The sequence below is a fragment of the Sinocyclocheilus grahami genome, unplaced genomic scaffold (assembly GCF_001515645.1).
Source record: "Sinocyclocheilus grahami isolate Dianchi unplaced genomic scaffold, SAMN03320097.WGS_v1.1 scaffold97.1, whole genome shotgun sequence".
Taxonomy (NCBI): domain Eukaryota; kingdom Metazoa; phylum Chordata; class Actinopteri; order Cypriniformes; family Cyprinidae; genus Sinocyclocheilus; species Sinocyclocheilus grahami.
The window spans coordinates 1184527-1201876 of NW_015505276.1; the positions used below are offsets into that span (position 1 = coordinate 1184527).

The window sequence follows — 17350 nt, forward strand, 5'->3', positions numbered from 1 at the left end:
TGTATAGATTTTTTGACAGCATTTGAAATAGAACATTATAAATGTATTTGTAACATTATAAATGTCATACGGTCACTTTTAATCAATTTAATGCATCCTTGCTGAATAAAATAATTAATTTCTTTAAAAAAAAACAACAACAACTAAATACTGACCTTAATTTTTGAACGTTGGTCTACCTATATCAATCATATGATATATCGATCATAAACAGAAAGCAAGATGAAACTTGTTATAGTCAAGCATCTCTTTCTGGAGTGATGCATAAGCAAAATTTATTTAGAATCATTAACATAGACAACAAACAAAAATACCCAGTGAACCACATCCACCTATATGTGATAACGTAACAGTAAAAGAAGAAAGTGCACAAGTTCAGAGCATGAATAACAACAAAAAAAAAACATTTATACTGATGCCTTCACCAACACAGCGGCAGAAAATATAACAAAACCCTGACTGGAGATCAAAAACAGGCAACTGTACTATAAGCATGCTTATCTTGCTTTATAGTATAAACTGCAAAAATTGTTTGTTTCTACATTGTGCAGCTTTACAGTAGCAGTACGATAAACCAGAAATCCAGTTGTGATCATTTGTTCCAGTCTGCAGGTCTAAAGAGGTCTTCAAATCACATCAGAACTTGACAGGACTGATTCTTAAATGATGCAAGGCAAGATTTAATCCACTTATCTGCACAATTATAAGCTTTTGGCAGTAAGTTCTCAAATAATTTCACATACATTGTCATACATATATATATATATATATATATAATTTTTCTTTTAACTTAAACATCAGTCTTCAACAGCTTTAATATATATACATACATATACTACCAGTTTAACTTGCGTAATTAAAATGACTACTTTAAAAGACCGCAAATAATTAGTAAGCAAGATCTAAAATGTGTCTTTTTACTGGTCATTTGAGAGAATCACTACTTCAGAGTCTCAGGCTTCACATGAGTTCAGAGGGATCGATCTCTTCAGCGATGTACTGCTAAACGGGTGCAGGCTGGTCCAAATTCTTCAGGTCATTCAGAAAGTTGGTTGGAGTAAGAATGTGAGACGATCCTGCAGAAGAAAATGATATTTGACATTTTAAACAACTCTGAAAACATTAAATGCTGTGCTTTAAACTACGTAATACGCTGTGTTGTCAACTACGTAATATTACGTAAACTACGTCTACGTAATATTGCTTCTCACCAATCAGAACCTCCCATTTGCCCTCGGTGGCCCGGGTCACCTCATAAGCACAGCGTATCTCTGAATGCGTCACGCCACCAATCACAAAGATGATGAGGCGCGGGCCGCTGCGGTACTCTGTGGCAGACTTGTTTTTGTGCCAGTGTCCAAACCGTGCGCTGCTGCAATAGGATTCGACAGTAACGTCAGACCACATGCAAAGTAGTGCGTCGCTTGTAGCTTTGAAACCTCAACAGTTTAGAGCAAAAAAGATTCTGTTCATGGTTCATTCTTAATTTGTGTTCTGTGTGTATCCATATACTTAATACTAATATAATTTTAAAAAGGTAATAAAATTAGCCACATTGTTTGAGTCTGTTCAATTAGTAATGCAAAAGAATTCTAAAATAAAACATTAATGATGTTTGCTTTTCATTGGAATATCAGTATGGTGGCCCGGGTCACCTCATGAGCACAGCGTATCTCTGAATGCGTCACGCCACCAATCACAAAGATGATGAGGCGCGGGCCGCTGCGGTACTCTGTGGCAGACTTGTTTTTGTGCCAGTGTCCAAACCGTGCGCTGCTGCAATAGGATTCGACAGTAACGTCAGACCACATGCAAAGTAGTGTGTCGCTTGTAGCTTTGAAACCTCAACAGTTTAGAGCAAAAAAGATTCTGTTCATGGTTCATTCTTAATTTGTGTTCTGTGTGTATCCATATACTTAATACTAATATAATTTTAAAAAGGTAATAAAATTAGCCACATTGTTTGAGTCTGTTCAATTAATAATGCAAAAGAATTCTAAAATAAAACATTAATGATGTTTGCTTTTCATTGGAATATCAGATTGTAAGATAGTTAATTTTTGTATATGGAGATCCTGGGACCATTGACGTGAAAACAAAACAAAATAAAAAATATAATAAAATAAAATAAACAACATAACATAACATAACATAACATAACATAAAACAAAGTAAATCAAAGCCAAATAAAACAAAAAAAAACAATTGTGTAGGGATTGTAAGCTAGTTAAATTTGTATATGGAGATCCTGGTACCATTGAGGTGAAAACAAAACAAAACAAAATAAAACACAAAAATATAATAAAATAAACAACACAACACAACACAACATAACATAACAAAAAGTAAATCAAAGCCAAACAAAACAAAACAGTGAGTGATACTACCAGTATTTACTCAGTTATGTACTCATAGTTTTTCATGGATACAGCTGTACTTTTTTAAGTTCAGTTGTAAAAATGTATGAAACTATTAAATCAAAAACCTTCAAATTTTCAGGTACAAATCATTGAGTTATAAATATTTAATTATTTGGATATTAATATAAGGTGATAATTCCAATGAATAGCAAGCACTTGAATTATACTTTTCCACAATATTATGTACAAATGTAAATCAGTTGTAAAAAAACAGGGGTTTTTTTTCAATATTTATTCAATTTATTCAATATTGTCAGGTCAGCTGACTGTTTACTCTAAAATTCTAGTGTGACGAGTGGGGACGGGGCCAAGAGCCGTGGGAAAGGAGTGAGGCCGGTGGAGTAATTGATAATGAGCGACACCTGGACCACTCACCGGTCTCGAGTTCCACGGAGGAGCTCCGGAAGGATAAAAGGGAGGAGTGATGACAGTGTCGGAGGAGAAACTCCAGGCCTGGTCCTCTCTCCTCCGACCTTTATTTATATGTATACATTTTTATTTTTGCTTTATTAAATTTATGCATATATTTTTATATTTTTTCATTTCTTTCTCTGATGTCTCCTGTTTCAACTCAGATTGTGTGTAGGGATTGTAAGATAGTTAATTTTTGTATATGGAGATCCTGGGACCATTGACGTGAAAACAAAACAAAATAAAAAATATAATAAAATAAAATAAACAACATAACATAACATAACATAAAACTAAGTAAATCAAAGCCAAATAAAACAAAAAAAAACAATTGTGTAGGGATTGTAAGCTAGTTAAATTTGTATATGGAGATCCTGGTACCATTGAGGTGAAAACAAAACAAAACAAAATAAAACACAAAAATATAATAAAATAAACAACACAACACAACACAACACAACACAACACAACACAAAGTAAATCAAAGCCAAACAAAACAAAACAGTGAGTGATACTACCAGTATTTACTCAGTTATGTACTCATAGTTTTTCATGGATACAGCTGTACTTTTTTAAGTTCAGTTGTAAAAATTTATTAAACTATTAAATCAAAAACCTTCAAATTTTCAGGTACAAATCATTGAGTTATAAATATTTAATTATTTGGATATTAATATAAGGTGATAATTCCAATGAATAGCAAGCACTTGAATTATACTTTTCCACAATATTATGTACAAATGTAAATCAGTTGTAAAAAAACATTTTTTTTCAATATTTATTCAATTTATTCAATATTGTCAGGTCAGCTGACTGTTTACTCTAAAATTCTAGTGTGACGAGTGGGGGCGGGGCCAAGAGCCGTGGGTAAGGAGCGAGGGCGGTGGAGTAATTGATAATGAGCGACACCTGGACCACTCACCGGTCTCGAGTCCCACGGAGGAGCTCCGGAAGGATAAAAGGGAGGAGTGATGACGGTGTCGGAGGAGAAACTCCAGGCCTGGTCCTCTCTCCTCCGACACTGTCGTCACTCCTCCCTTTTACTCCACCGGCCTCGCTCCGTTCCCACGGCTCTCGGCCCCGCCCCCACTCGTCACATATAGAAACTGCCCATACAAAAGCTGCATTATAATGTGTAATAAATCCGTTCAATCACTAATGTCTCTAGTGTCTGTACGGCTGTGGGCAGCGCTGGTACCTGACTGTAGTGGTTGTGGTGGTGATGGGGGCGGGCTCAGACAGGAACGGCCACTGCTTCCTGTCACACTTGTCATCAATGATATTCTGCACAGCCAAAGGAATTTAAATGAGAATACTTACATTCTTACATGATCATAAAACTATTACTGACAGTGTTTCCTGACCTCCATCACATCTTTAAGGGTGGGTGTCCACCGGGAGAGCTGATACGTGGATTCTGTGCGCTCCTTCCTGTCAGACAGAGTCTTACCAGCATTAGCGCCCTGAAAGACAAGACAGAGAATACGTTAGTAATTTGATAACGCATTGATCTTTAGGCCCACACAGGAGCCTGGACAGTTATTTCCTATGAAGAAAATCAGTATGACTCCAGATGTTCATGAAGAAGGAAAGGAAAGACATAAGGAAATAACGAAAGACATCTACAGATTGCATCTGGGCCCGTCCTCAGACATCTGAGCATCTCATCTTACCCCAGTAATGATGGGGCAGCCCAGGTGCTGCAGGTTGGTGATGATGTTCTTGTCCTGCTGCACGTTTGCGTGCTGGATGAGTTTTGTGAGGTTCTCTTCACCAATGCCTGTGTGTATGGATGAATCACTTCTGTTTAATTCATTAAGCAGTCTTAAAGTAAGTCATGCATAAATGCAAGTGTTCATACCCTTCTTCTTATGGAAAATGTACAGCAGTATGATGCGGATTTTGTCGTAGGGTTCGATCTCGGTGTTGAGCAGAACAGGGACGATACTCTTCATAGCGTCTTTGATCTGTTCCCCCTCAGCATCTGATCCCATGGCCAAGTCCTAGAGGAAAGGTTTATTGATTATTTAAATTCATTATACTTCATTGTACACCGTTTTTGAAGGTCGTGAATGATACCTCAAACAATGTGCCTTCTTGAGCAGAGATTCTAAAGTTCTAAAATTCATAATCTCACACTGATACGAGTGTTCAGACTCTGAAGCAATGGAGGCTCCAGTCATATCATACAGATATGGTCTGACAAAGTCCAACACTGTGGTGTTCATTCTAGCAAAATGTGCTAATGTGTATTTATTTGACAAAAAAATCTGTAAAAATTAGTGCTGTCAACCGATTAATCGCGATTAATCGCATCCAAAATAAAAGTTTTTGTTTACATAATATATGTATGTGTACAGTGTATATTTATTATGTATATATAAATACGCGCTCATACAGTATATATTTTGAAAATATTCACATGTATTTACATGTATATATTTATATAATTTATATTATATATAAATATATTTAATATACAAATATAAATTTTTTCTTAAAAATATACATGCATGTGTTTGTATTTACATATACATAATAAATATACACAGTACACATACATATATTATGTAAACAAAAACTTGTATTTTGGATGTGATTAAATCGCGATTAATCGGTTGACAGCACTAGTAAAAATGAAACATTTCTTATTATTATTAATGTTTAAAACAGGTGTGCTGCTTAATAATAATTTAACAGCATCCAAAGTGATTCAGGGATGAAAACAGTCCAATGAGAAACCAAAAATCCTGACACTAAATCTCTATTCCAACATTTATTTTGCCCCATTTGTTTGTTACAACAAAACAGTTTTTAAACGACTTGGGATTAAAAAAAATCGTACAAATTAATGAGACAAACTAAATAAAACTAAACTTAGTGATAACAGAATTATTCAAAGGAAACAAGGAAGCGGGATTATACATGTAATATTTTACTGCCCTGTAAGACATATCCAAAACATAACCATTAATGGTGTGACATTTTTTGTTTGTAATTTATTACATTTTTAAAAATTATTTATTTTATTAAAAAACCTGGAACTTCACAGCCATTAATCAGAGGCAGATGTTGAGGTAGATATTTACATAACAATTACATAAAATAAGTACTAAGTAATCACATGCGCATTTAAGTCATATGCATGTGAGTCTATCAAAATAGGAAGTAGTTGAGATTATCCATCAACAGACCACAAAGTGCTAGAAATATGGCACGTAAAGAACTGCATCAGCTGCAGTCATGTCCAGTCCTTACCAGCTGGTTATAAACATGAGCCACACAGAGCAATGCACTTAGTTAAAACCCTCCATCTGCTATAGATAAAACAGGGAGATGGCTGTACCATGCTGTTGGTACTTTCAAAGATTATGCAAAAGCTTCCTGTGCATTATTTTATGTCAACAGGTCAAAGTTCAGCACGCAAGCTGTTGCATACATTTACAATAAGAAGCTTAGACATAAGGAAAGATAGTTACGGACCCTCTGAAATCAACCCATAAACAGTATAAATTGTGTTTTAAAGATATTGAGCATATGCAAATTCATAAAATGAAATAATACTGCTTAATACAATGCTTCAGAAGTGATCAAATCTGGTCTGAATCCAAACCAGGAAGCACTGACCTGTTCCACCTCACAAAGCTTGTCTAATAAGCTCTTGAACTTCTTCATGCAGGCATCAGCGAGGTTCAGATGGGTGGAGTACTGTCAAGAACACAAACAAAAAGTTTAAGACACCTTGAGATTAACACTTGAAGGGGAAAAGGAAGAGGAGTTGTGCGAGAAGTCGTACCAGGCTTAGTTCTTTCTGGTACTGTGGCATCTTCTTCAGCATCTGAGACAGATCTTTAACGTTGGCCTGAGGGATGAAGGAGTATGAATTAGGAACAAAACTTTTAATTTCTTTGTTGTTTTTCATCAAACTTGAATTAGACGTGCCCATTAGAAGTGTTGATTGTTAAATGTGTGCTTAAAGGGATAGTTGAACATTTTGATGAAAACTTTGTCATCATTTTCTCACCCTCATGTCGTTCCAAACCCATACGAGTTTTGTCTGAATGATGATTAGATTGACTGTTTTGGATCGCTGCATTTAAACTGTGAATGCAAGTGCGTTCGGTGTATGATAGAGTAAACGGTAATAGCATGTGCAGTGGTCCTAATGCCCGCTCAGTAAGGAGTTTTAATCTGTAGGGGTGCTGTTGGCCTACTTCTAATTAAATTAAAAGTAAAATAGCCTACACAAATAACATTTAGACTGTGTTTCTGAATAAATAAAGCAGTAATTGATGTCATTAAAAAAATCTGTATGTTTTGATTTAAAAGTCAGAAGCTATAGCTTACATGAAAAAAACATGACAAACATGACACTTGTAAATTAAATAATTGTTTATATACTGATTTATTCATTAATGTGTAATATGTTTTATTTTTGAAACAAATCATAAGCTCGAAAAGATTTTCAGAATGTTTACAACTCTTTTGCTTTAGACCATCTATAAATGTTAAATCTTAAAATAAAATGTTAGGGTTAACACTGCATCTTTCTGGGGGGGAAAATGCAGCAATTGATATATATAGTTTATTTATAGTTATTTTCAAAGCTTCAATGTACTGTCAAAAAAATGTACTGTCATTATTGTTTATTTAATTCTAACAAAAATAAAAACTAACCAAAATTAAAAATATTTTTCTTATAATTTCTGCACAGGAGAGACTTGTTGTTTCCAAACAAAAGGAAATATATCGGTATCGGCCAAAATGTGTTGGAAAAATATCGGCATATCGGATATCGGCAAAAATCCAATATCATGCATCCCTAGATATTATTATATTAATAAAATAAAATGCCACTTAAGTACACAATTTGTAACAAGGTCAAATTGTAAAATTTACTTTAAAGTACATTTTAAATCATTATGCATTAATTATGCATAAAGATGTACTTGCGTTCAGCTGAAGTTCAGTAAAGTACAGCTAATTGCATTTCATATTAATTTAAACTACAATCCTTTGTCATTTAATTGCAATTAACCAACCCAATCCAAAATGTAATTATTTTACGAGGTGGCGATTTCATCTTAAATCACCTAGAGGTCCACCCCTAACCCCAGCCATGAAATCATACAAATTTGTATGAATATGCCAAAATGTAAAATACTAACAAATTGCCAAGAGACTGTCTTAACATACAACTATGTGTCTGAAAATACTTCATTCAGTTCACACTTATTACCATTCACACTCTTTTAAATTTCAAGATGTCTAAATTAACATTAGTTTTAGTGCTGTCAAACGCAAACGATTAATCGCATCCAAAATAAAATATTTTGTTTACATAAATTGTGTGTACTGTGTATATTTATTATGTATATATAAATACACACACATGCAAGTATATATTTCAGAAAAATATGTTGTTTATATATTAAATATATTTATATCTAATATAAATTATATGAATGTAAATACATGTAAATATTTTCAAAATACATGCATGTGTGTGTATTTATTTATATATACAGATAATAAATATACACAGTACACACACATATATTATGTAAACAAAACGTTTATTTTGGATGCAATTAATCGTTTGACAGCACTATAATGAGCAATCATGAGCTAATGAACCACAGTATATTTATAAAGTAACTTTAACCTATACAAATAAATGCTCTAGAAATGTTATAATGCATTAACTAATGTTAACCAAAGGGTAGTAGTAGTAGTAGTAGTATATTTATTTAATGCCATGTCCGCATCTTAGGCTATTTTCATGGCAAAGACAATTTAAAAAATACAAGTATAACAAATACAATAAAAACCAGCAAACAAACAAACACAAGTTATATCACACAAGATTTTTTACATTAACATGAAAAAAATTCTACAACTTTTTCTGGCAAAATTATGCTAAATAACTCTTTAAGTGAGTTCACTTCATAAAAGAGTTTTCTACATGCATAAAAAGCTGGACAGTCCAATAAAACATGTTTTGTTAACCAATGAACCTTATTATGTGAAGGGTTGCTTGTTGAATTCTTTTAAACCATAAAGCACCATAAGAAGCTCCGTTTTTAATTGACAGCGCAAACAAATCTGAACTTCTGTATGACACCGACACATCTGATGACGTGTAGCGTGACGTCAGAGAATGTGTGTGTACCTTGTCTGTGTTCATCCTCTTACTCTCACAGAAGGTGCGTAGCAGCTCCGTCACCTTCCTGAAACAGAGCAGAAGATATCAGCACAGAAGGCCAGCAGAGAGGCGGGAGACGTGAAGGCTGAGCTGCTCTTACTTGGTGACATCTGCTATGTGCATGTGCCGCAGCTGCACCCACAGCTCATCGTCCTCGTCCAGCAACACTTCCTTCTCTCGAGCCTCTCCGATCCCTGTCGTCTGATACCTGCCAACAATAAGCAACAATTCATAGACTACCAGTAATGATTTCATACACCACTGCTCAGACTAACTGGTCACAACCAGTGTAAAATGGACCCTTTTGTTTTATTATGATAGGAACTAAAGACATCTCTGGGAAAGCAGACAAGCACACACACCTGTAAATGTCTTGTTCGATGTCTAGCAGATCGTAGGTCATAGCCTGAAAGGTCAGCTCATGCAGGATTGGAGAGATGGGATCATATCCACGGTCCACTATAAGCAGCTGGGAGCGAGCTTTATCCGTGCCCTGTCCAGGAAGAAAAATTGCAATTATAGTTCCTTCAAGTGAGGATTGTTTTAAGAACCAACAAACCAGGGAAATGTATCAAGTGTGTTAGACGGGTTTCAATGTCAGACGTAATTAGACGTCTGCTTAATAAGCTTGTCTGTCACTTTTACTATATAGAGCCAATATCTTCCACAAATATTTTTTGATTTTAATTTTTTTTCTCTTTTTAATGTATAATACCGCTTAACAGTTTGAGGTTGGTAAGATTTTTTTAAACCTTTTTGTAAGAGGTCTCTCATGCTCATTAAGGCTACATTTATATGTTGAAAATCACAGGGAAAAACAGTAATATTGTGCAATATTATTATACTTTAAAATAACTGTTTTCTATTTTATTATATTTTAAAATTTAATTTATTCCTGTAATGTAAAGCTGAATTCTCAGCATCATTACTCCAGCCTTCAGTGTCACATGATCCTTTATTCTAATATGCAGATTTGCTGCTCAAAAAAACATTTGTATTATTATCTGTTGAAAACAGGTATGTGTGTGTGTGTGTGTTTTTTGTAGAAATTTTCTAGGATCCTCTGAAGAATTGAAAGTTCAAATGAACAGCATTTACTTGACATCTTTTGTAACATTATAAATGTCTTTACTGTCACTTTGGATCACTTTAATGCATTATTGCTGAATAAAAGTATCAATCTCTTTTAAAGAAAATAAAAGAAATCTTAGTGATTCTAGGGTCCAAAATTAGCTCACCAGCCATGAAACATATGTTGTATTTTATTCAAATATACACTTTTGTGTTTTGTTATTCCTAAAACAAAATTAAAATGTAGTTGTTTTTTTTCCTGCATATGTTTATAAACAGCATATATCACAAAATAATCAACAGACATTGTCACTAAATTCTTTAAGAAATTAGTCTTTAAGAAATGTCACCAATGAGAAGAAGTACCCATAGTGTGGTGGTGTTGTTGTTTTAATGACAGGTGTCACCAGCTTTTTATGACCAAACAGGCTGGATAATAACTATATTACGTTACAATTCTTAAAAAAGTCCAACTGTCCAGTGACATTTTTTATACTCAAACAAACTGGAAATGTTTTGGTTAACGCAATGTCTGGTGTCAGCCCCGGGGAGGAGACCCTCCCCAGATGAGTCTTGGTTCCTCCCTCATCTACTTAGACATCCTAGGGCCTTCTCTTTCACTTCTGTCACCTTAGGCTTGTTCACTGGGGGTTTTAAGGGACTATTTTTATTTATCATTTATCTACTTTATTTTTCTATTGCTATTTATTTTACTAAAGCTGATTGGAACAAGCTCTGGTAACTGCAGCTGAAGAACTGACGAATATTCTGAAAGTTCAGCAAATGAAAGGAAGGATCCGAGGGAAAACAGAAGAGAGGTTAGAAGTCAAAAGAAAGTAAGAACATAGATCCAGCAGAGCACGACAAAAAAACAAAAACAAGATTTGCATTGACACCCACCTGAAGCTCAGGAGAATATCAGCTGACAGACGAGAAGAGGGGAAAAAAAACAGAGAGAAGAGAAAATAGTCCAGAAAACAGAGTAAGAAATGATACAGCAGTTAAGAAGTGTCCATTTAAATTGAAGAAACGGAAGAAAGTTTGATGTATATGTGTGACAAGATAGAAAAAAACAATAAAACTATTAGTGCATCATAAATATCCCAACATCTCACCTCTCCCATACTGGGATTGTCTGCTTTATGTGCATTTAGACGGTCCATCACCATCTCAGCCAGGGTGAAATTCTCCTTTGGGCCCCTTAGAGAAACATATTTGGTTTACACTTCAAACAAATCATATTACACCTGGAAACTACAAGTACTGGCAAGTGCACGTGCGAACTGAGAGTGAAGGAGCGTCAGTACTGGCGGCAGCGGATGGCTGGGTATTCCTTCAGTGTGTCACAGAGTGTGGCGATCTGCTCGGCCATGGCCTCCATCATCCTGGTCCTGTCATCTAGATTAGTCTGAGTTGGGCTGTAGAAAGTGTGGAAGGAACTGGGGTTGTCCAGAGTAAACACCTGCAACAAAAACAAAGCGTGTCAGAAACAACTAGATTTGTATTTTTTAAGACAATGTAAAACCTCATGCAAAACTCACATCACATTCAAACATTTGGGGTCAGCAAGATTTTTTTTTTAAAGAAATAAATACTTTTATTCAGCAAGGATGCATTAAATTGATAAAAAAGTATCAGTAAAGACATATATATATATATATATATATATATATATATTTATTTATATTTATATATAATGCAACGGATTTCTATTCAAAGAATCCTAAAAAAAAAAAAAAAAGTATCATGATTTCCACCACAAAAAAAACAGCAGCACATATGCGTTTTCAAAATTGATAAGAAATATTTCTTGAAAATTGTTATTTTATATGATAATAATATTTCACAATTGTACTGTATTTTTGATCAAATGCAGCCTTGGTGAGCAGAAGAGACTTTCAAAAACATTAAAAAATTTTACCGACCCCAAACCTTTGAATGGTAGTTACTCTATGTGCTTGCAGAGGTGTAAAGTATTGGAGTAAATGTAATTAGTTATTGTACTTGAGTATCTTTTCGTGTACTTTGTAGTTGTACTGAGTATCAAAGATATTAGCAACTTTTACTCTCTACTCCACTACATTTGAAATGAGTGTTGCAGTTACACATTACATTTAGCATGGACCTAGCTTTTTCTGCAGCAGTTTATTTCTGCTGCAAAAGACGTGATATTGCCTATTACAGGTCACTGAAAGTACTGCATCTTGTGCGTTTTGCCCTTACTCACCCAAACTTTTCAACAAGGCTACTTTATGTGAATACGAGCTCCTTAGCAAGTATTTGTGAATCAGAGGTGTTTTATATAAGAGATGACATGAATGCAGCCGGCAGTGAGGCCGAAACCAGCACATCCAGTGCAAGAAGACTTCAGCTTTTTAATTTTACTTAACATTATTTTGTTTATCCATTATACTGAAGAGACCTTTTTTTGTTGCAATTTTGAGGTGTTCAGTTTTATTTTGGTTTTAGAAAATAAATGTGACTGCTCTCCTCACAAATCAACTCTTTCTTGTTTTTGTTTCATGCTCTCTGTGCCTTGCCCTGGACTTTTATGTCACTTCCTGTCTCCAGTGGTGTTTGTAGTCCGTTAGTAGTCCGTTATATTTAGTACAAGTAAAATACTTAAGTACTGTTAAAATCAGATACTCTAAGACTTTTACTCAAGTTGTTTTGGAATTGGTGACTTGTAACGTGTAGTGGAGTAATTTTCACTGTAAGGTATCTGTACTTTTACTCAAGTATGGTTTTTAGGAACTCTTTACACCTCTGTGTGCTTGCAATGCTACCACGCACCTGCGACTCATATGGTATGAAAGCCACATTGACTTCCTTCAGGGTTTTGATGACCTTGGCAACCCTTGACCTCCCAAGTTCAGCAAAAAGCCCATCAGGACAAGCTGAATGCAGGATGAACAGAGATACAATAACTACACAAATACAGTTCATGCACATTAGGCAACCATGATGGACTGTCTTCAAAATAAAAACATCAACTCTCTTACTGTCCGTAAAGAAGATGTGTGCCGCTTTGTATGTGAAGGCTGCATCTTTGAAATCACCAATTAGAGATTGAATTGACTGGAAAAACAGATATGAGATAATTGAAATGATTTTAACATACTTAAGACAATGAGTGTTAACGAAAATATATTTCAAGAGAATTTTTAACAACACTAGACATTATATTAACACCTCAACTGTGAGATGTGTGTAGTAAAGAGCGCTCACTTTTGGCAAAGGGGAGATGAGGTAAATGGCCTCCAGACTAGGGATCGGCTCCCTCCGCTTACTAATGTCCTCCACAACTGTGAAGGAAACAGGACAGCTCACATCTTGTTTTCTTAATTCAAGATTTGTCCTAATGGTTCATGGGCCAACCAGTGAAGGTTAACACTGACACATTTTGCAATAAAAATTAATGGAAAATTTGCAACTGCGAACAGCCTAGTTAAAAAAAAAAAAACACACCTTTCACACTTCAGTGGCATCTTTATAATGAAAAGTGTTTCACAGTGAAACCTTGTGAGAATCACACTACCACATACTGAACCTGTGAAAGAAAAAAAAAGAAGAAATATACTCACTTGTAATGCCCTCTGCCATGATGTCAGACATTTTACAGCAAGAGGACAGAATCCGCATACTGATGTGATCCACGATGAGCACCTAAATACACACAACAACGATACACCGAATGACGTGGAATCAGAACGAAAAGAAGAAAACTTCACTCTGCTGTACCAATATTACCTTCCATTCGCCATCTTTCTTCACACTCTTGATGACACCGCTGAGGATTTCTGCAGACAAATGAGATCAACAATGTAGTTAGAGAACATCGGCATCAGCTATCGTGTTTAATGCAGTACAAATTTGAAAAAGCAGTTTGTTATGGCATTTACAATGATGTTGAGCCTTATGGTGATGAGCTTTAGTTTTTTTAAGCATGTTAAATATCTTTCTGGGGTATTTGCTTTAGAACGAGGACTACCAGAAATAAATAAATGACTAATATTAAGATTTGGTTTTCGAAATTACATCCCTGGTTAATAAAAGTTATTTTCCAGATTTTCCAGATCTCGACCAAATATTGTCCTATCCTAACAAACCATACATCAATGGGAGGCTTATTTATTCAGCTTTCAGGTGGTGTATAAATCTCAATTTTAAAAAACTGACCAAAACTGACCATTATGGTTTTGTGATCCAGGGTCACATATTGTCAAATTCGGCAAGAAAGAAGAGTCGAAATCTTGTCAAACAGCCGCTTATGATAAATGGGAACAAAATACAGGTCTGGTGAAATGTAATAATAATTAATATTGTAATAATGCAACAATATTAATAGTGTGAAGGGTGTTGTGCACGGTCTAAATAGTAAAAAAAAATTAAAAAGTGACATTTCCTGTGTTTTTATTGTGTCCGGCGTGAGACCACACAAGACCACAATATATTAAATAATGCGGTGCAAGAACAAGTCTATTGTCCCTTCCATTAACACAAATGACATTTCTGAGGAGTAAAGGTGTTCAGTAAAGTCGTTAAACATTGTTGAAGTTGTTTGTGCACAAACTTCAGCAGCTTCACACGGAAGGTCCATTGAGACGCATCGAGCACTCACTGTACACCTGCTGCTATGATTATAAGTTACATCCTGACAGGCCTGTATATATATATATCATTATGTAAGCTCTGAGACATCTGCTACATGAACAGCATGCGCTTAAAAGACCGTATTGCGGAATCAAATCAAACTTACTCTCATTTACGATCGCTTTTAGTCCACTCGGGGCCATCTTGACACTTCCCTGTGAAGACAGAAATGACTCAAACTCTTCACGCCCTGACGGACAAGAAAACCCGGAAAATACAATCCAAAATAAAAGTCTTCGACGTGAAAACATTACACGGGAACAGGCTTCTTGTTACCATGGCAATATTTTATAGCACTTGTGGGGTCTATCACACAAATTAAGGTTATGGAGACACTAGCTGAAACGTTAAAATAAACTAGACTCCCTCATGTTACTATAGTGGTTATTTATTTTGAATCTACATTATTTACACTGAAATACAATACTTTATATGGTTAGCACAGTAAAGTGTAGTGGCAGTGTACAGTGTTAGCTTTAAAAATGAAATTTGTAAAAATCCACTCCGTTCTTCCAACATGCACTTTGAGCTTAACTGGCAAAACAAAAAATATTTCAATACTTAAAATAACTCATAGCTGAATTTTCACATGTTGCTATAATACATCTATGCAAAAAAAAAAATAGAAGTGTTAATAAAGTTAAAACGTTTCCTGTTGAACGACTGATTGAATGAGTGAATGAAAGTCACACTTTGTCACTGTTTTCTTTCAATTAGAAACTAAACCATAAAATAAACTAGACTCCCTCATGTTACTATAGTGGTTATTTATTTTGAATCTACATTATTTACACCGAAATACAATACTTTATATGGTTAGCACAGTAAAGTGTAGTGGCAGTGTACAGTGTTAGCTTTAAAAATGAAATTTGTAAAAATCCACTCCGTTCTTCCAACATGCACTTTGAGCTTAACTGGCAAAACAAAAAATATTTCAATACTTAAAATAACTCATAGCTGAATTTTCACATGTTGCTATAATACATCTATGCAAAAAAAAAAAAAATAGAAGTGTTAATAAAGTTAAAACGTTTCCTGTTGAACGACTGATTGAATGAGTGAATGAAAGTCACACTTTGTCACTGTTTTCTTTAAATTAGAAACTAAACCAAAAAAAAACGAATCACACATTTTTCTGTAATTACAGTTTTTTTCAATTGCTTTGGCACATTTGTAACATTCTCTAAACTGTGATGCCACAACTGTGTGCTGGAACTTCAGAACTTTATTGCATGTCTGCGAAATGTAGTTACTCACCCAAAACATGTCATTAATGCTTCAAAACCTAGTTATCGTGTTAGTAATTTGGCCAAGGCCACCAAAATATAAAGTATTTTTGTCCTCGTGTGAGCCACACTGGTCAAAACGTTTAGTTGTTTTTTCACCATGACAGTCAACCATGGAAATTAAGGTTTTGTAAAAAAAAAAAATCTGATATTTGTTGAGAGGAGTCAATAGTTCATAGGGAAAAAAGTAGATGAACATTTGTATTTATACAGTACATTTATTTTTGTACGAATGTATTACATGTCAAGTGAAATATTGCTTGTCCAATTACTGTACATATTTCTTATGTTACCACAAATGCACAAAAATACCAAATAACTACAAAATAACATCCATGAAAAACATTATTCTTGGTGGACATCCTGTCGCTCTTGTTGGTCAGGCCATAGATTTATCAACATCACATCTGATATTTTCCATTGCCATGCACCGGGGGAAAAATCTCCTTGAATGCCGCACACATCCCCTGCAATGATCAGCTGTGATGTCCTCACATGCAGCATTCATGGCATCCAACAGAGACATCTGATCTTGTGGTCTATGATCATATACTTTCCAGCTCCATGCTGAAAAAAACTCTTCTATTGGATTTAGGAATGGAGAGTATGGTGGAAGGAACTCCACTGCTATCCTTTCATGTGCAGCAAACCAGTCCCTAACAATGTTGGTTCGGTGGAAGCTGACATTATCCCAGACAACAACATAATTAGGCAAATGTGGTATAACTATAAACCTCTTTCTTGTTCTGGAATCAGGTCTCTGTAAAGTGCGTTTAGGAAGGCCAGGAGAAGTTGGGTATTATAGGGCCCAATGTGTGGAATATGTGTGCTCACACCATTCTCTGAAATGGCAGCACACATTGTAATATTGGCCCCACGTTGGCCTGGTGTGTCAGTTGTGGCTCGGTGTCCAATGAGATTGCGACCACGTCTCCGGCCTTTGGACAGATTGAACCCGGCCTCGTCCACAAAAACAAGAATGTGTGTTGTTTCATGTCCTTCTAACTCCATGATTCTCTACGCAGAAACAAAATAAAGTACATTTTTATTCTAGAGTTCAGTAAATGTTTTCTCTTCTTATGGGTTTCTAAAACTTCAAGTAATACAGGCATCTTAGAAGTACAGTAAAACTCACTAAGCGCACACCAATAGTTTAGCTGGACATACTGGTACCGCAGCTCCTTCACTCTTTCACTCTTCCTCTCAAATGGCACCTTGTAGAGTTGTTTCATAGTCATTTGATGTCTTTTCAAAACTCTGTCTATGGTGGAAATGCTGACAGAATTTATATTTGCGAAGACATT

The 17350-nt window shown here is 35.1% G+C and overlaps 1 protein-coding gene across 1 annotated transcript; it reads right to left on the reverse strand.

The window, feature by feature from the left end:
- Positions 1-258: 258 nt before the first annotated feature.
- stxbp2 (syntaxin binding protein 2) lies at positions 259-14945 on the reverse strand. Its single transcript, XM_016275918.1, has 19 exons — positions 14867-14945; positions 13858-13907; positions 13692-13773; positions 13336-13412; positions 13110-13185; positions 12901-13004; positions 11415-11569; positions 11223-11307; positions 9399-9529; positions 9137-9244; positions 9004-9061; positions 6628-6693; positions 6459-6539; positions 4693-4834; positions 4505-4611; positions 4196-4294; positions 4030-4115; positions 1212-1372; positions 259-1076 (listed from the first exon to the last, which is right to left on the reverse strand). Exons 1-19 carry the CDS (start codon positions 14901-14903, stop codon positions 1003-1005), a joined length of 1779 nt encoding a protein of 592 aa, XP_016131404.1. The 5' UTR covers positions 14904-14945; the 3' UTR covers positions 259-1002.
- Between the last annotated feature and the right edge of the window lie 2405 nt (positions 14946-17350).